Source organism: Mandrillus leucophaeus, unplaced genomic scaffold (assembly GCF_000951045.1).
Source record: "Mandrillus leucophaeus isolate KB7577 unplaced genomic scaffold, Mleu.le_1.0 Scaffold224, whole genome shotgun sequence".
Classification (NCBI taxonomy): Eukaryota; Metazoa; Chordata; class Mammalia; order Primates; family Cercopithecidae; genus Mandrillus; species Mandrillus leucophaeus.
The window spans coordinates 3,100,140-3,120,179 of NW_012102299.1; the positions used below are offsets into that span (position 1 = coordinate 3,100,140).

General features: G+C 37.9%; 1 protein-coding gene across 1 annotated transcript in view; it reads right to left on the reverse strand.

Annotated features, from left to right (window-relative positions):
* Nucleotides 1-1,603: 1,603 nt before the first annotated feature.
* Nucleotides 1,604-20,040, reverse strand: part of OSTN (osteocrin) — a 31,110-nt gene continuing 12,673 nt past the window's right edge. The window contains exon 3 of the mRNA XM_011981346.1: nt 1,604-1,688. Coding sequence (XP_011836736.1) covers nt 1,604-1,688 — 85 coding nt within the window. The remainder of the gene's footprint in view (nt 1,689-20,040) is intronic.

Below are 20,040 nucleotides of genomic sequence, written 5' to 3' on the forward strand. Positions count from 1 at the left end.
GTGTTCTTGGCAGGATTCAGGAAGTTCTCTTGTATCTACAGGCATTCATTAACCGCAGAGGTTCATTAAACAACTGCATGATAAAGAAATTTATTTTGACTGAGTGATTCTGAGAATGAGAGAGTTGAGATAAAATACTGACTATTTATTGTGGTTTTAGAGCATGAGGAGGAGGGAAAAAATGGGGGGATTTAAATTAAGAGAAGATCAGGGCTAATGTGATACTTTTGGGGCCTCTAAATTACTGTTCTAAGGATTATCTCGAGAGAAGCAGAAGGCAGAATTCCCTCTTCTCTGGCCTCAGATTGTTAAAGCAGTTCCAGTTTGTCTTATTTTTAGGGAGCGGGGATGCACCTTCTATAAGCCCTATTGGAAGAAAACATATTGCTAAGATTTCACCTTCAAAAAATATTTATTTAGTGTTTAAAGGATATGTATAATTAAATGCTGTGTTTAACATATCCACTCAGGATGTAATCTTTCTGGATTTTAATTCTATGTGTAGCATTTATACTCTATGTGGCACTGTAAATTAATATTTCTAAGCCTTCCATTTATTTGTATAATAATAATATTAGCTAATACTTATTAAGAAATTAACATGTCAGGTACTATTATAAGTGCTTAATATGTATCTATTTATTTAATCCTCAGGACAATGCTATATGGTAGAAATTATTATTCTAATTTAATGAAGGAGTGTTTCAGAATTTAAATAAGTTCCCATAGCTAACAAATATTGATAGATGACCTGGAATTTGAACCCATAAAGCCTGATCTCTTTAGCTGGCAACTTTAACCCTTATACATCAATACTTCTCAAGATATTGGAGATAGTGATAGTATTGCTTTATGAAATAAAATGATTAAGTGAAGCAATGCACATAAAGTGTCAAGTATAAGGCCTGGAACAGTAAAATTTTAGAACTGTAATATCAACTATCACTTGCATGTATTGTGTATCTAATATATTGTAAGCCCACTACAAGCATCTAATTTAATCTTCATAATACCTCTACATTATTACTGAAATGTACAAGCTGTAGAAAAATAAACTATCTTAACAGGAACAAGCTAATGAATGAATGAAAGAATCAGGATTTGGCTAAAGCATTTTGATTCCATAGCTAATGCTCTTTCTGCTGTGCATTTTCTCTCCTATGCTCCACGTTATCATAATTCTAATAACGTACTTATTGAAAACAAAATGATGTGTATCACTTGAATGTGTCTTCTTCATAAAACAGGGATTGTTATACATTTATGAAGGAGATTTAATATATTGACTAGGATTTTAACCCTTATCTGCATATTAATATTCAATGGTTAATTACATAGGAGTCTGAAAACAACTAAATCATTAATTTTGGAGAGTAAAGCAGAACTAGCACATTCTTTTGCTTTTTAACTATCATTTAAGTGATTTAACATTAATATACTATACTAATTGAATACATAGATGATTGAAAAAGTGAATTGATAAGCTAGGAAATCAAAAAGGGAACTTATAAGCAAGAATAGATTGATTACTCCATTGTGAAATGTTAATCAAATGCCTGCATATATTGTTACTTATTCAAATTGTACTCACAATTGGAATCAATTAGCCTCTGGAATTTGAAAGCCGGTTTCTACCAATCCGATCCATGGGGATACCAAATCGCCTTTTTGGATGATCTACTACTTTCCTGAAACAAACCAAGGAGGACATTGTTAAGCTAAAGTGCAAGTTATTGATCATTGTTTTTGTTCTTTTATTTTATGGAGATCTGGGGGCTTTCTTTGGGAGCTGGAATAAACATGATAGTTCTCACTCACCAGTGCCCACTATATGCCAGACACTATCTCATATTTTCAACATCTGTGGGAGTAGATATTACTAGATATTATTAGCTCCATTTTACATATGAGGAAACTGAGGCTTAGAGAAGTTAACTTATCCAAATTCAAATAGACCAAAACAAAAGCCAGGTCTTATCAGCATACTAATCTGCCAACTAAGTGCTTTAGTTTGAGAAAATCCTTTCCCCCTTCAAATTGTATTTTCCTGTTATTTGGTGAAGATTAAACTGGAACAGTAGTTTTTCACAAACTTTGCTTCAGAATGGCTCATCTAAAGAAGGATGATGGTGGGAGAGGAAAGAGTATGATACTAAGACTGAATGTAGAGGTAAATGTGCCTCTCATGTCTTCCCTTAGACTTCACCCAGAGAAGCTTTGTATGTGGTAGTCGACATTTGCTTATATTCTCTTTGTTAAATACTGTTTGAAATAAATTAAACATCTTCATTATTAAAGCGAAGTATAAAAAATCCACACAGTATTACCAAAGGTCTAATATAACTTCCAGCTTATATTTTCTATAAATTACCCCTTTAAAAATAAGACGCATTTTAGAAACTTTTCAATTTGATTTGCTAATATTATCATCACTTAGTTCTATCAAGCCAAAATCCTAACAAGAGAGGATCCAGAACTTTCGTTGTATAACCTTCACTGGCCATGGGAATTAAGACCAGTGTGAAACTTTATGAAGAAAGAGACAGCGGGGAGAGTCTAAGAAGCCTATGTAAATCAGTGATTTATCTCATAGAAAAGGTAACTGGCTTATAATAGTGTTAGGCTTACTGTTGACAAAATATACATGCAGAAAAGAGGGCAGAAAGGAGGGCATATTATAAAAGTATTAGACATGTACAGATTTTAAGTGTAGTAAATTCCCAGACCAAGAAACAGAACATTACCAGCAGACAAACACTTTTGTAATGAGAAATACACTTAAAAGGCTCTTCTCCCACCAAATGTAAGGAATTCTGCTGGAGTGCAGTGATGTGATCATGGCTTACTGCAGCCTCAACCTCCAGGGCTCAAGTGATCCGCTCACTTCAGCCTCCTGAGTAGCTAGGACTGTAAGTGTGTGCCACCACGTCTGATTAATTGTTTTGAATTCTTTGTAGAAATGGGAGTCTTGCCATGTTGCCCAGGCTCATCTCAAACTCCTGGGCACAAGGGATCCTTCATCTTGGCATCCTGAACTGCTGGAATTAAAGGTGTGAGCCATCGTGCCTGACCTGCTTCCATTTTTTGACCAATAGTGATATACTTCATTGCTTGAAAATCTCAGTGATGTAGGACATAGTGTCTCACAAGGAAACTTAATTTTCAGGAGTTTAAACAGTCAAGAAAATATTTGCTTCAGAACATTTTCAATAACTTTTTAGTTCTTCTGTAATTCCTAGTATCATATTATTAAACTATGCTTAGTTACCAATAATTACTTTATACTAGTTTAAACACTAAACATGAATGAAAACCTCAATGCCTTTGAGGCTTTTCTTATTATGATTTAATTGTTTTTTCTATTATAATTTACTGTGTATCTGCTATGTATAAGGTTCTTTTTGCGGCTGTTCATGGGTGGAAGAAATGAGTCAGAAGTAGCCTTTTCCCTCAAAAACCTATAACTGACTACTCTCAGATTGATGATGATTTAATGTAAATAGTAGAGGAAAATAATTATGCCAATTTTTTTCCTTAACTACATGGTCATATCAGTGCTCCTGATATTACTATGAAGTAAATAACTTAGTAAAGGTCTTGGAGGCCAGGCCGAGTGGCTCATGCCTATAATCCCAGCCTTGTGTGCATAGCACCAAGCACAGAATCTGGCACAGAGAAAGTATTAAGTAAATATTAATTGTCTTTAAGTACATTATTTTAATTAGAATTAATCAATGTTTATAGATATTTTTAACGTACAAGGTACAACAGTAAAAATCTCTCATGTTCTCCATACTTTCCAAGACTTTTTTCCCCCCCTGAGTCAGAGTCTCGTGCTGTCACCCAGGTTTGAGGGCAGTGGCATGATCTTGGCTCACTGCAACCTCAGCCTCCTGGATTCAAGCGATTCTCATGCCTCAGCCTCCCAAGTAGCTGGGATTACAGGAGCGTGCCACCACGCCCTGCTAATTTTTTGTATTTTTAGTAGAGACAGGGTTTCATCATGTTGGCCAGGCTGATCTCAAACTCCTGACCTCAGGTGATCCACCCACCTTGGCCTCCCAAAGTGCTGGGATTACCGGCCTGAGCCACCACACCCAGCCTACTAGTTCTTGAAAGCAAATGGGGATCTTGGTCCTGCCACTGTAAGGAACTGAATTCTGCCAACAACGTGAATGAGAGGAAGTGAAAAACCAATCCTCCCAGGTGTTTGAAGGACTTGTGAGAAAGGGAAGGAAACAGCAGCTGGGGAAAGCAGTCACATGATACCTGCACTGATTCCCCAAACTCCTTTTAGAAATAGACGTTCTCAGGAAAAACATAATACATTTACTTTTTTTTTTTTTTTTGTCTGAGACAGAGTTTCGCTCTTGTTGCCCAGGCTGGAGTGCAATGGCGCAATCTCGGTTCACTGCAACCTCTGCCTCCCGCGTTCAACCGATTCTCCTGCCTCAGCCTCCCGAGTAGCTAGGATTACAGGCACCTGCCACCACGCCCAGCTAATTTCTTGTATTTTTAGAAGAGCTAGGGTTTCACTATGTTGGCCAGGCTGGTCTTGAACTCCTGACCTCAGGTGATCCACCCACCTTGGCCTCCCAAAGTCCTGGGATTACAGGTGTGAGCCACCACGCCTGGCCCCTTTTACTCTTTTAGAGATACATATGATTAAAACAACATCCTTTGGTCTCTCCTACCAAAATTTATTTTCTCAAAAATGAACCTAAATAAGTGAAAACGTGTTTTTCTTTTTTGCTTTACTGCAGTTGATCTTTCCCTGCTCAATCAAATAAGACGCAGCTACGGTATAGTGGAAAGCAAAATAAATTCTGTTTTACTTCCTTTCTTTCCCTTTTCCCCATTCTCTCCTCACCTTCTTTCCCCCAGATTTGATCCAAAATGTATTAGAAACCAGGAGATGGAGGATTTGGGTTCTACTTGATTCTTTTACTTACTGATAGTATGACCCTCTGCAAGTCTTTTATTCTAAGCTACTCTTTCCTTTTTGATAACATTCAGATAATACTTGCTATGCCCGTCTTCTGGAGCTGTTTATTCACTTAACAAACTTATTTGTTAAGTGATATTTGAATGTTTCATGCACTACCATGTGTTACACGGACTTAACCATGTGTTATGTGTTGTTCTCTGCATTGGTGTTACGGTGGTGAACAAGACAAAGGTTACCTCTCAGGGTTCACATTTTACATTGAAAAGAGCTAATGAGGTAACACATGTAAAAACATTTCCTACATTTCAACTGACACTAATTTTTCCTGCCAGGCTAGTCCAGCGGTTTTCAATTTGTAATTATTTCTGTAGATAAAAAGCTTTATAAAAGACAGCAATATCTGAAAAGTAAAGAATTGTCCCGGTAAAAAAGTATCCCTCTTACTCCATATATAGTGGCCACTGACAGACCTTCCAGAAACACTGTAGTTTCCTCAAAGCGAGTTTAAGTGAAAACTACTGGTCAACTGGATAAAATAGTAACTCATGGTTTTACTCTAGCAATAAATTCATAATTACTTTGATTCATCTTATCAAGTTGGAGATTGGTTGTAAATGCTTACAGATATCTGGAAATCAAATAAGAAAAATAAATACAATAAATACATATATATATATAAATCAATTCACTTTTAAATTTTTAGTACTAATACAAAATAAAAATAATTTTCATAAAGCACATAATCAGAAACCGTAACAGCCTGGTGAAATACTTTCTATACAATCTATATCCATCAGAAGTGAAACAGCAAGCTAGAAGTAATTTTAACATTTTTGCTGATATGAAATATCTATGTATATATAACGGTACTATATTCTAAAACACATTCACTGGCATGAATATAGTGGATGAAAAATTAATGTTAGATAGAAAATATAATCTTAAGACCAAAAGGCAAAGTTGTACTTTTTGACTATCTAGTCCCTCTTGTGACAAAATGATGGTATGACATGGCTTATATGATATATGCATTTAAAACAACCCACGTTTTCCATTCTGAAATATTCTGTAAGTAAAGTAGTTTAAGGATGTAGAATATTTATCAAACTAATATGATGACAATGATTAGATTGTTTATTTTAAATGCAACTTTAATTTTCACATGAAAATCTAAACTTCCTATGTGAAACAAGATTTTCTTTAACATTTATAGTCTTGGATAACTCCATTTCTAAAGGTATTTTACATTCTAAAAAACAGCAGTTGGAAAAATTGTATTTAAACTTTTTATTGAGAATCACTTCACACATAACAGAGTCTATACATTTATCTGTGTTCAATTTAAAGAGAGTAAAAATAGCCCTATTCCCAGCAGCAGCATAAGAAATAGAGCATTACCAGTACTTTAGAAATTCCGGTATTCCTCCTCCCAAACTGCAACTGTTGCATGGCTCAGTCCCAGAGTAATCTATAGACTAAATTTTGGTCTAATAATTCCCTTGATTTTCCTCATAATCTCAGAATCTATATGTATTCTTCAAAAATCTGTTGTTTACTTGACAGTTCCAGAATTTCACTTAAAAGGAACTGAGTACTACAAACAATGTACAGCATTGTGACTATAGTTGATAATGTTGATATTAACATGCTAATAATGTAAATATTAATTATTATGTTGTTAATGAGGTTAATAATAATCTATACTTGAAATTTGCTAAGAGCAGATCTCAAGTGTTCTCACCAAAACAAAAAGCAAAAGCGGTCACTGTCAGGTGATAGATATGTGATTGTGGTATCATTTCACAATGTGTACATGTAGCAAAACATCATGCTGTACACCCTAAATATATACAATTTATATTGTCAATCATAGTTCCATCAAGCTGGGACAAAAATTATGTATGAATTCTTCTCTACCTCTTTCAGCAAATATTATGTGTTTTGAGATTTTTCCAAGCTGACATGTGGAGCTGTAGTTCCTTTGTTTTACTGCTATGTAATATTTCTTTTCTCTTTTTTTTTTTTTGAGACGGAGTCTCGCTCTGTCACCCAGGCTAGGGTTCGTTCAGTGGCGTGATCTCGGCTCACTGCCAGCTCCACTTCCCAGGTTCACGCCATTCTCCTGCCTCAGCCTCCTGAGTAGCTGGGACTACAGGCGCCCGCCACCAGGCCTGGCTAATTTTTTGTATTTTTAGTAGAGATGGGGTTTCACCGCGTTAGCCAGGATGGTCTCCATCTCCTGACCTTGTGATCCGCCCACCTTGGCCTCCCAAAGTACTGGGATTACGGCCTTGAACCACCGCACCCAGCCACTGCTGTATAATATTTCATTGCATGAATACACAACCATTTGTTTATACATCCTACTGTAGATGGAAATTTGAGGTATTTCCTCTATTTGTTGTTGTTATGTACTGTTCGGCTGTACATGCCTTTGGTGTTCATGTAAGGATTCCTCTATAGTATATTCCCAGTAGTAGAATTGACAGCTATTCCTATACTTAATTTTATTCCATAGTGTCATATTATTTTTCAAAGTTATTGTATGAATTTACGAACCCAAGAGCAGTGTATGATAGTTCCTATCATTTCAAATTCATGCCAATCCTTGTGTTCTGGGATTTTTAATTTTGCTAGCCTAATGCTTTGGTAATCATATATCATTGTGGTTTTAATTTACTTTCCCTGAATATTAGTGATGTTGCTCAGCTTTTCATTTGTTTATTGGCCACTTGGATTTCTTCTTTTGAAAGTGCCTGTTTGAATCTCCTTCCTGTTTTTCTATTTTTTTTTCTTTTCTTTTAAACATTTATCTGTAGGAGGGCTTTGAATACTCTGAATATTAGACTTTGAGAGTTATAAATTTCAAATATCTTCTCCCATCTGTGATTCATCTTCTTTATTGTGATTTTTAAAAAAATATTTGATGTTGTTTTAAAACATCAATATTTTTGCATCTCATGTAATAAATCACCTCTACCCTAATATTATGAAGATATTCTCCTATGTCATAAAATATTTTTGTAGGTTTGCCTCTCACATTTCAGTTTTTAATACGTTGAAATTAATTTGTGCAAAGCACAGTGGCTCACATCTGTACTACTAGCTACTTGGGAGATTGAGGAGGGAGTATCCCTTGAGTCCAGAAGTTCAGATCAGATTGAGCAATATAGCGAGACCCCATCTCAAAACAAAATAAACAAGAACAAATTTAATTTGTATTTATGGGGTAAGTGAAAATCATGTTTCTTTTTAAAAAATCTATATTCATGCCTAATGATTCAGAAATTTTAGATTCAGCTTGTCAAGTTCCATAGAATATCCTATCGCTATTCTGACTAGAATTGTATTAAATCCAGGTATAATTCATTTAGGGGAGAATTGAAATCGTTATGATATTGATTCTTACTATCCAAGATCATTTATTTAGAGTGTTTTTAACGTCTTCAAATAAATTGTTAAAATTTTCTCCAGAGACCTTTTTGTTGTTGTAAGTGGCATCATTTAAGAATATATGTTGTAGGCATTTTTAACAGTGTCCCTTACTTGGTTAAAAAGAGTTTCCCTGTATTATTAATTTACTAGTGATTTCAATCATAGGTGGGGGTTTAGCTTTACTGAATGCTTTTTCTGAATCTATAGAGATGATGTGATTTATATCTTCAATTTGTTAACTCCACTAATTGATTTTCAAAGTAAATTAAGCTTATATTGTATTTTTGTGATAAACAACATGATAATGGCATTTTTAAAAATACATTGCTGGATTTGTTTTGCTATTTTTTTGGTAGGAATTTTCTATCTGTAGTCATTAATGAGGCTGTCTTACAGTTTTCTTTTCTTATTCTCTCCATATGTGGTTTTGGTGTTTAGATAATGTTATTCTCATTAAATGAGTTGAGAATTGCACCTTCTTTTTGGCTATCCTTCTGTCATTTAATTAATCACACTGTAGCTTGAGAACATGTTTTTTATGATAACTATGCCTTTAAATTTTGTAAGGCTTATTTTACAGACTAGCACTTCATTTAAAATTTCCATGTCTAAATGTTGTTTAACTGTTCTTAATAGGTGTTTCAGGTGTCATTAAAACTTTTTTTCCTTCCATTTGTTGGATACAACAACTTTTACTGATCCTATTCATGGTTTCGAGATCCAAGGAAAGAAACTTCGAATCAGAGTGTGGAAAATGTTCCTTAAACTCGATAGTCTGATTTCACTACTACATCTTAAAGGGGCACTAAAATACTAGTCCTCCTTTAAGAAAGGCACAGAGCTCCACCAACACTGAGTACTATCCAAAATGGGAGAAAACAGTAATCACTAAAAAAGAATGTTCCTTCAAATAGTTCAGTAATTTAGATTAGTAAAACAGGGAAATTAATGATTATAGTATAAACCTTACATGAGTGTACTAGCCAGACTCCAAGGTGGAGCCCAATAATTCTACCCTTATGTAGTCTCCTTCCGCATTGAATAGGGCTGACTTCTCCAGCCAATAGACTATTGTGGAAATGACACTGTTGGAAGTAATGAAAGCGATGGCAGCTTCTGCCTTACTTTGTTGGATCACTCCTTCTGGGGGAAGCTGGCTGCCATTTCCTAAGTGCATGCTAACAACCCTGTAGAGAGGTTTACATGGCAAAGAACTAAGCCCTCTTGCCAACAGCCAGTGAGGAACGGAGACTTCCTGCCTTCAGCCAAGTGCGTGGGCCATTTAGGAAGTGAATACTCCAGCCTCAGCATAACTTTCAGATGACTGAAGCCCTAGGCCAACATCTTCACTGTAACCTTGAGAGAGACCCTGAGCTGGAAAAAAATGAGTCAAACTTTTCCTGGATTTCTGGTGCACAAAAAGTGTATGAGAACAAAAATGTGTATTGTTGTTCATTGTAGGTAATTGTTGCATAGCAATAGATATCTAATATCATGAGATTCACGGTGCTCTGAGATTCCAGGAGAGAAGAGACCACACCCAATTTGGGGGTTCTAGAAAAAACTTAGAAAACGTAGGAAAAACTTAAGGAGCATGTAGAAAAAATAAATGATCCTCCATGAATCTTGCAATCTTGGTCACTGCAATTGAAAATTACAATGCAAAACTAAGAAATGTTTACATTAGGATAGATATCACTATATACAACCTTGGAAGGACTGACATGTGAGAAGAGCCCAAGATGCAGGTCTTGGCAAGAACCGGTGAAGGATGAGAAGGGAAAGAATCAAAGTGCCCAAAACCAAGTTAAAATTTAAATTCAAATTCCAGAATGATAGGATGAAGGAGCACATCACATCTGAATGGTGATATGGTTTTAAGGAACCAAAACATACTGCTTTTTTTTTCTCAAGTCCACATTCAGAAACAGTAGAGAAATAAAATACGAGTGGTCACTATAGGGTAAACAAAATGTCATTTTTATTACTGATCAAACTGAACATAAAATGTATCTTTACATCTGAATTTCATAGGGCTTCCTGTTGTTTTCTCCCTGTATTAGACAGACTTTTATAACTAGTCATTGTTTTCCAATAAAAAGAGGAAGCAAGCGGATAACCTGAACAGGCTCACCTACTCCTCCCAAACTGACCCATCAGAGAAGTGGCCATTCCTTCCCTGGGAAGGAGTGAATAAAGGACAGGGCTAAGCCAATTTTTTCCTAACAGGCCCTTCACATCCAGGACAGAAACAAATGGTAAATTGTTTCTCAACAATTTAGTAAATGGGATAATTCCAGGAGAGAAGAGACCACACCCAATTTGGGGGTTCTAGAAAAAACTTAGAAAACGTAGGAAAAACTTAAGGAGCATGTAGAAAAAATAAATGATCCTCCATGAATCTTGCAATCTTGGTCACTGCAATTGAAAATTACAATGCAAAACTAAGAAATGTTTACATTAGGATAGATATCACTATATACAGCCTTGGAAGGACTGACATGTGAGAAGAGCCCAAGATGCAGGTCTTGGCAAGAACCTGTGAAGGTTGAGAAGGAAAATAATTTATTAAGTGGGGTGTTACCCCACTTAATAAATGGGGTAGTTTTGAATGACAAAAGAAAGTGCTAATTCACTTAGCAGGAAGTTTACTTTTGACTTCTAGGATTCTGTGTCAAAAGTGATCATTCACTTTTCAACAGATTCTGCTCAATTTATGATGATGGAGCTGACTAGGCATAATGTCAGCTTCTGATGTATTATCTCAAGGGATTGGCCACATGGACAGGCATTCAGAAAGAAACCATGAGTACTGGAATCACATAATGAGATTTAAGTGACTGTATTGGCATGCTTAATTTGGAAATGGCTGTAGATGAGGCAGGAAAATAGGGTCTGGAGGCAGGGAACATAAGCCCGATACACACTTCAGCTATGACAGAAAATATCCTCTCCATAGGGTGTGCCCAGTATGTGACTTTGTAACTTAATTTCATCCCTTCATTTACATAGGGTGTACACCAAGTAACCAATGGAATCCTCCAGAGGGTATGTAAAACCCATCAAAATTCTGTAACAGGGCCCTTGAGCCCCGCTCCCACCCTGTGGAGTGTACTTTCATTTTCAATAAATTTCTGCATTTGTCGCTTCATTCTTTCCTTGTGTCATCCTTTCCTTGCTTTGTTTGTGTGTTTTGTTTAATTCTTTGTTCAAGACACCGAGAACCTGGACACCCTCCACCGGAAATACGGAATTTATCATGTAAAGCAGAGAGGGTCTCCATTTGCTTGGCTCATGAACCTTGAGGAGCTAATGAAACTTTTAAAACCTCTAAAACTTCTGTTCAGCGAATGGATTTAATACAAAAAATATCCTGTAGAATGCTCTTTTGGGGGTTAGGGTGTGTAATACATTGCAAAGCCTATATATGGAATCGAGTATTATCCCTTTGGGAGAAAGTGTTAAAGCTTCATACATAAGTTGGGTTGGGAGAAAAGGTAACAGGACTGTCTCATCCTGTGTCCCTGAGCTGAGCGGAGAAGAGGCATGCAGTAAGGAACAGTCACTGGCGACAATGGCCCGAGATCATTATGCTCAAAGGCATTTTCCATTGTGTAAGAAGGCAGCGCTTAAAAGGGCAGCACACTCTTATGAAAGAACATGGAATCTTCTCAAATCACTACGCCAAAGGGAAAGTTAAGTTAGGGAACTGAGTCAATACTACTGCCTTCCTTTTGTTTCTAAACTCAGCTATAATTCCACAATCCCGTATCACAGCCTAATTTCCTCTATTCCCTCTTTTCACATGTTTACTTTATCTTATGTAAACTGTAGATTTACTGAGCATGAGAGAATGCATAATTGACTTTTCCCTCTACTTGCTCTTGTCATATATAAAATGTAGATTTACTGAGGCTCATCAGAGCCTCACAAGAATGGAAGCATCTGCCTCACTGCCCGCATTTCCTGCCTTTTCCCCCTCCTGCATGCTCTTTCCCCTTGAAAACACCCTTTGGAAAAAGCACAGGTCACAGGTGCTCCTGGGACCTGGATTTTTTTCCCGTGAGTATCATCAACTTTGGCCAAATACACCTCTATTGATTGAGAAATGCCTCAGTCACATTTCGATTAATACTGAATCCCTTTTCTGTGTTTCTCACACCTGAAATGGAGCTCATTCTCAACTGCGTCCTCTGGAGATGACCAAATAAGAGCTAAAAAAAAAAAAAAAAAAGCATAAACCTTGAGATGCCGCGATTGGCCTAGTTCTGTGCCATTTCTTCACAACAAATTAGAAAGAAAAGAAAATGTTAGAATTTTTACCGTAATCTTTGGGATTTTTGTCAAGAAGGGCAATCATATCTGACAAATTGAATCTGGCATTGCTAGTCTCAACTTTAGCCTGAACCTATTGTTACAGTGCATAGAGCTGTACTGGGGCATGAACAGGAACGGAGCAGAAGAGGGCCTCACACCTCACCAGGAAAGCCAGGTAGCCATAGGTGATGGTCAGGCATTTGTCACACGGTCTCTCTAAAGCAATAATTGGTCACAGCCAGTACAGAGAAAGGCAGTTTCCGTATAGATCAGAAATATCTGAAACTGGTGATCAGCAGCTTCCTGATAAGATCTCAGGAGTTGGGTGACTGGGCTCAAGCATGTGCTTTAAGAGGTTAAATGGTGGTGTTTAACTGGTACATGACCTTCTAGGGGCATTCCACCGAAAGAGCGACGCCCGATGCCGGAAGTAGGTCAGCATATAAAACCCTAAGGCCAAGGTCAAACCGGAAGATGTCTGCTTGGCCTTCTTCCAAGTGTACTTTACTTTTCATTCGTGCTCTAAATCTTTTTAATAAACTTCCACCCCCACTCTAAAACTTGCCTAGGTTTCTTCTTCTGCTTTATGCTCCTCAGTCAAAGTCTTTCTTCTGAGGAGGCAAGAATTGAGATAGCTGCAGTCCTGGTAGGATAGAAATCCATGTATCATGGATACAGTAATTCTAAAAGTATTCCTTTAATGCATATATTCTAAGTGAATCTTACTGTTCCTGGCCTTTGACAAATATCTTATTCACATAGAACTTTAATTTCTTTGTAGAAAGTTGCTTGAGGCAACACATAATTGACTTTTCCCTCTACTTCCTCATTTCACATGTAAAACCTAGATTTACTTAGGCTAATCAGAGCATCACAAGAATGTAAGCATCTGCCTCACTGCCTGCCCTCGCTGCCATTTTTCCCCTCCTACTCGCTCTAGTAGCTTTGTAGAAAGCTACTTTCTGCAAAGAAATTAAGTGGAAAGTCATGGCCTTGGAGTTAAACAATCTGGCATGTAATTTATATCAACATAATCTCAGGGAAATCATTTTGTCTCTCTGAAAACATAATAAAATGTGGATCCTAATGTCAGAGGCATTTGAACCAAAGAGACTCCATCTTGAATAGGGGCTGGGTAAAATGAGGCTAAGACTTGCTGGACAGCATTCCCAGAAGGTTAGGCATTTTAGTCAGAGGATGTTTACAGTTAAGAAAACATGTTAATGATGTTGATGGAAGAAATCCAGGACTTAGTAGGCCCAGGAAATGTCCTGATGTTACGATATCGTAAGAACAAAAGCATTCTTAGTTTAAAAATAAGTTTCACTTTAAATATAATAATATAAATTATTGTGGAAGACAGTATTTACACAAACATTAACAGTCCTTTGTCACAAGCCCTTGTAGTAGTGCGCATCTCCCCAAAGATTTCTTCTTCTTTTTTGCTTTGTTATCTTATATGTAAACAAGCATTATATCTAAAGTGGACACATTCCTTCTCTTGCTTTTGGGCCCTACTCTGTCTATGGAGTAGCCATTTTTTTGTTCCTTTATTTCTGTAATAAAATTGCTTTCACTTTACTCTGTGGACTCGCCTCAAATTCTTTCTTGTGTGAGATCCAAGGATCCTCTCTTGGGGTCTGGTTTGGGACCCCTTTCTGGTAACAATACCTCCTTCTTAGTGTGTGATAGAGATTTTTAAAAAGCAGTGTGCCAGAATACTAAAATGGGATGCTTTCTCAGTTTTTTTTGCTGTGGCTTTAAAAGGCTGAATAAAAAAGAGAGAGAAAGGGAGAGAGAAAGTATGTGGGAAGTATTTCATTTTGCATTCCAAAGTGAGGTGCTAGACTTATGCAGTATTTCCAGAGGAGGTTGCTACAAACTAATTTTTTCCAACTTCAATCCAATAAAAGGATTCCTACTGAATAGCTCAGGAAAGGAGAATTTCTTGGGAGCAAGTTATTGAAAAACAATGGCATTTCCCCTCTTCCTTCATATGGGGAAAGGGCTTTGAGAAAAACACTTCGAGTTTAAAATATGCCCATCAAAGCATGGTGAACCTAATCAAATAGTGTCTATGAAATCTAAAGGGCAAGAAACTGTGAGAACTGGCTTGATACCAGGCTGAAGAGATGACTGCACCAAGAACAGCTTCACTTTCAGTAACCAGAGTCAAGGATGTGGGTTTTCTGTGGGCAGATGTAGAGCATGTGGAGAGAGTGAGCCTGGGTCAATTATAGAAGGGACCTTGCCCCAAGGGCTTTCTGCCAGGGCTGACGGGTGAAGCAAACACAGCAGGATGCTGATGGTGGTGTCAAATGCAGAAGACGGGAGAATAGGATGAGGATGAGAGGCATAACAGACCTGGCACAAGAGGAGTATTCTTGGGGGTAAGAACGTCTATGTTACTGTTCACACTAGGGTTTATGTGACTCCCAGAAACATTCCACAATGAGTCAGCTTTGAGCGTTCAGCAAAGTCATGAGAGCACAAAGACAGGTCATGATATTAAGTCAAGTAAGACTTTGTTTTACTTCTCTGCATGCATCTCCACCCCTAGTTCTGGAGGAGACAAAAGGCAGCCTACTGTGGTAGGGGAGAGTGTGAATATAAAATGGACACAAGCTCCTTCCCACTGAAGCCTTCCAGGATGAATGGGGTCAGTCCAAGCTAGGGGAAAGAGAAGCTTTATTAATATTCATGGTTTGAGGTCACATATAAGAATGGTTATTTGAATGACTGTTATATGGTTATTTTTCTAGTACAAGTAACCAGAGGGATTCTTGTTATTTCGATGTGACCAGTAGAGCCATTAATACCTGCCTTTTGGTTTATTCAAGGGGTAGTGAACAACAACTCCCCCTGAGTGGGTTGGAATGCAGGGGATGGGAGGAAAAACTGTTTTCTCTGATTATGACCTATAGAGTTTTTCTCTTTCAATTAGGCGATATAATAACAATATTCTGGAGCAAAGTGTTTCTTGACCTAAATCTCTAGAATGTGTAGAATTTTGCTGGCTGTCTTCCCTCTGCTCTCAGATATACGCTGCCTTTTCTCACCCTACTTTTAGTCCTAGAAGGCTGAGCTTTTTGGAAGACGTAAATGTTCCTGTGCCCTCTGGCTTTGGTGTGGATCAAGCAATAGATAATTTGGGGAAGAGAGAACAGAGGAAGAGCTGGAGACAGGTCAGGATACTTTTCTCCTGGCCACTCCTTGCATGACCTCTTCCAGGGAGGTATGCTCCTGAAAAAAAGTCACTACTTTTCTTTTCCTTTTTTTTTTTTTTTCGGGATGACATCTCACTCTGTTGCCCAGGCTGGAGTGCAGTGGTGTGATCTTGGCTCACTGCAACCTCTGCCTCCTGGGTTCAAGCGATTCTCCTGCCTCAGCTTCCCAAGGAGCTGGGATTACAGGTGCATGCCACCAACATCCGGCTAACTTCTATATTTTTAGTAGAGATGGGGTTTCACTTTGCTGGTCAGGCTGGTCTTGAACTCCCGACCTCAGGCAATCTGCCTGCCTCAGCCTCCCAAAGTGCTGGGATTACAGGCATGAGCCACCGCACCCGGCCAAGTCACTACTTTTCTCAAGGCATCTGAAACTCTATGACTCTCTGACTTTTGGAAACCTCTTCCTTTCTTGTCTTTTCCGGCCACCATGGGCTGCTGAGCCATCCATTATTATCTGCCTGTACCCAGAGTTTTGTAAATAGTCTTCCTTTGAAAAAACCCTCCTCAAATTTTCCTGTTTCAAAGGTGACACCTATTTCTTGTTGGAACCCTAACACAATGGCATTTCTTGCTTTACTGACCTAAAATATTAAATGTGAGAATTAAAGCAATAAGAGTTGTAAAAATGTTTAATAGTAATTAAATTCAAATATACAGCACTATTACTGTGACTATTTGCAAGACATTTTTAGTGTTGTGTGAAGGAGTGAGAGAAACCATTATTTAGAAAAATTCTAGGCCAATCATCAGTATCTTTTTTTTTTTTTTGAGACAGAGTTTTGCTTTTGTTGCCCAGGCTGGAGTGTAATGGCGCGATCTCGGCTAACTGCAACCTCTGCCTCCCGGGCTCAAGTGATTCTCCTGCCTCAGCCTCCCAAGTAGCTGGGATCACAGGCGTGCGCCACCACGCCCGGCAAAGTTTGTATTTTTAGTAGAGATGCGGTTTCACCATGTTGGTCATGCTGGTCTCAAACTCCCAGCCTCAAATGATCTGCCTGCCTCGGCCTCCCAAAGTGCTGAGATTAAAGGCATGAGCCACTGCGTCCAGCCATCAATATCTTCTAATGTTAAAGAGTCATTCAGATAGTAGATACTATTTTTTCCGGAAAAAAGACAGGGCTTGGTAGCTTATGCCTGTAATCCCAGCACTTTGGAAGGCCGAGGCAGGCAGATCACTTGAGATCAGGAGTCCCAGCTACTCGGTAGGCGGAGGCAGGAGAATCGCTAGAACCCGGGAGGTGGAGCTTGCAGGGAGCTGAGATTCTGCCACTGCACTGCAGCCTGGGCGACAGAGCAAGACTTCGTCTCAAAAAAAGAAAAAAAGAAAACAGAAATAAAATGATAACTTCAGACTTTAAACAAGTGAATGGAAATAAGGAAAATATTTTGGGCTTCAAAGTATAGTTGAGTTAGTGTTGCCTGGAGAATTGAAGTAATTTGCACATGAATCAGAAAATGAAGCTAGTGTCCTATTCAGGTAAAAATATGTTAAGCAATACAAAATAGGAACAACAGGTGGTTCTTTGTCTCAAGTTAATATGATCTGATACAGGGTTTTCCCTGTTTAGCTTTTTATATTTGTTTCTTTTCATCTTTGTTTTCCCTAGCTTTCATGAGTTTTTTTGTTTCCATCTCCTGGTGGACCTTTTTGAAAGTACAGTTAATTTTCTTTTTCTTTTCTGATATTCTGTAGTAATTTAGAATTAAATAATGCATTTTGTACCCTGGTGACTCAGAGTTTTAAAATCTGGCATTATGTAGCAATATAATTCTGGGGCCTATACATATAGATGGGAAAGGGTTACATCTTTAGTTCCATTAACCTGTAAATGAAAGATAACATTTATGACCGAACACAGTGCTCACGCCAGTAATCCCAGCATTCTGAAAGGCAGAGGTGGGCGGATCACTTGAGGCCAGGAGATCGAGACCAGCCTGGCCAACATGGAGAAACACAGTCCCTACTAAAAATACAAAAATTAGCCAGGCATGGTGGCAGGCACCTATCATTCCATGCCTATAATCCCAGCTACTCGGGAGTCTGAGGCAGGAGAATCACTTGAACCTGGGAGGTGGAGGAGGCAGTGAGCCAAGATCTCACCATTGCACTCCAGTCTGGGCAACAAGAGCAAAACTGCATCTAAAAAAAAAAAAGATTAAAAAAAAGATTAAGCCACTGCCCTCCAGACTAGGCAACAGAGTAAGACTCCATCTCAAAAAAATAAATACATAAAAATAATTTTTTTTTTTTTTTTTTGAGACGGAGTCTTGCTCTGTCACCCAGGCTGGAGTGCAGTGGCCAGATCTCGGCTCACTGCAAGCTCCGCCTCCCGGGTTCATGCCATTCTCCTGCCTCAGACTCCCGAGTAGCTGGGACTACAGGCGCCCGCCACCTCGCCCGGCTAGTTTTTTGTATTTTTTAGTAGAGACGAGGTTTCACCGTGTTAGCCAGGATGGTCTCGATCTCCTGACCTCGTGATCTACCCGTCTCGGCCTCCCAAAGTGCTGGGATTACAGGCTTGAGCCACCGCGCCCGGCCCATAAAAATAATTTAAAAAATAGCATTTACTTTATGAATATAGAAAAGAAATAATAGTAATTGTTGTGTCTGAACATTATTACTCATATAAATCACAGATACTTTCAAAGCACATTTTAGTTATCATAGATACTTTGAAATGGTTATGTTCTGCACTAGTTACAACAATTTATTTTTTGAGACAGAGTCTCCCTGTCACCCAGGCTGGAGTGCTGTGGCACAATCTCGGCTCACTGAAACCTCTGCTTCCCACGTGTTCAACCGATTCTCATGCCTCAGCCTCCTGAGTAGCTGGGATTGCAGATGAGTGCCACCACGCCTGGTTGAATTTTGTATTTTTAGTAGAGACGGGATTTCACCATGTTGTCCAGGCTGCTCACGAACTCCTAACCTCAGGTGATCTGCCTGCCTCAGCTTCCCAAAGTGCTGAGATTACAGGCGTGAGCCACCACACCCAGCTACTATTGTTTGCAGTCATATCTTTACATCTTATTTTAGGTATTAATAAATAAAATATTTAAAATTTTTTATATATATCGCAAATTAATTTAAAAAATTGATTTTGATAGTTCTGTTTCTAAACAGTGGGTAACCTTTGAACTCTTATAAATTCTATCACTCTAAAAACAATATTCTGAGAAGGGGTTCATAGGTTTCACCAAACTGCTATAGTGACCTATGACACAAAAAGTTTATGAATCCCTGAATTAAGTGATGTATGTGATCTTTAAGCACAGAGTATGGAAAGTGCATCTCAGATGTATTACCTTCCAGTAAGTATGAAAAGATAGAGAATGTGTGCCTGATAAAGGGAAAAATATGAGGGCATATACATGAAAACCACAGACATTTATAAGAAACTCATGAAGTTTTTGTGCATACCTATGCATATAACAGTAACAAATAATTCCTGGTCTTGTGAAAAATCTAACAACACATAAGGAAGGAGTAAAATTCTTGTCTCATAGAATTTGAAAAAGTAGCAATAAATAACCCTCAGTACAGCTCTTCTACGCGAAATTATTATAATTTTTATAAAATTTTATTTTTACATAAAGGTTGCAACATTGCAAGCTATACATTCTTGTTACTAAATATGTGACATTTTAGTCTTGTGGTTTATATATATGTGACATATATATGCAATTTTTTAAATGATGCTGAAGCCTTAGTAACAGATGAGAGAAAATTTTAACACTATTATGTTTGAACTATCATTACACCTCAAAACAAGTCTGAAATTGTTTTTAACTAAAACTCAGAAATGTCTATAGAAATATTTTATGCAATAACATTATTTATCTTTCATCATTTTCTGCTTCTGGAATATACAAAACAAATTTCATATTTGCTTTAAAGACAAAAAGAGGAATTCCTGTATGTATATTTAAAAAATGCTGCTGAAACATCTCAGAGGAAGTGTCCTTGGAATTTAATTCGAATGCATAAATTATCAACTATAAAAAATAAAAATATAGGCCGGGCGCGGTGGCTCAAGCCTGTAATCCCAGCACTTTGGGAGGCCGAGACGGGCGGATCACGAGGTCAGGAGATCGAGACCATCCTGGCTA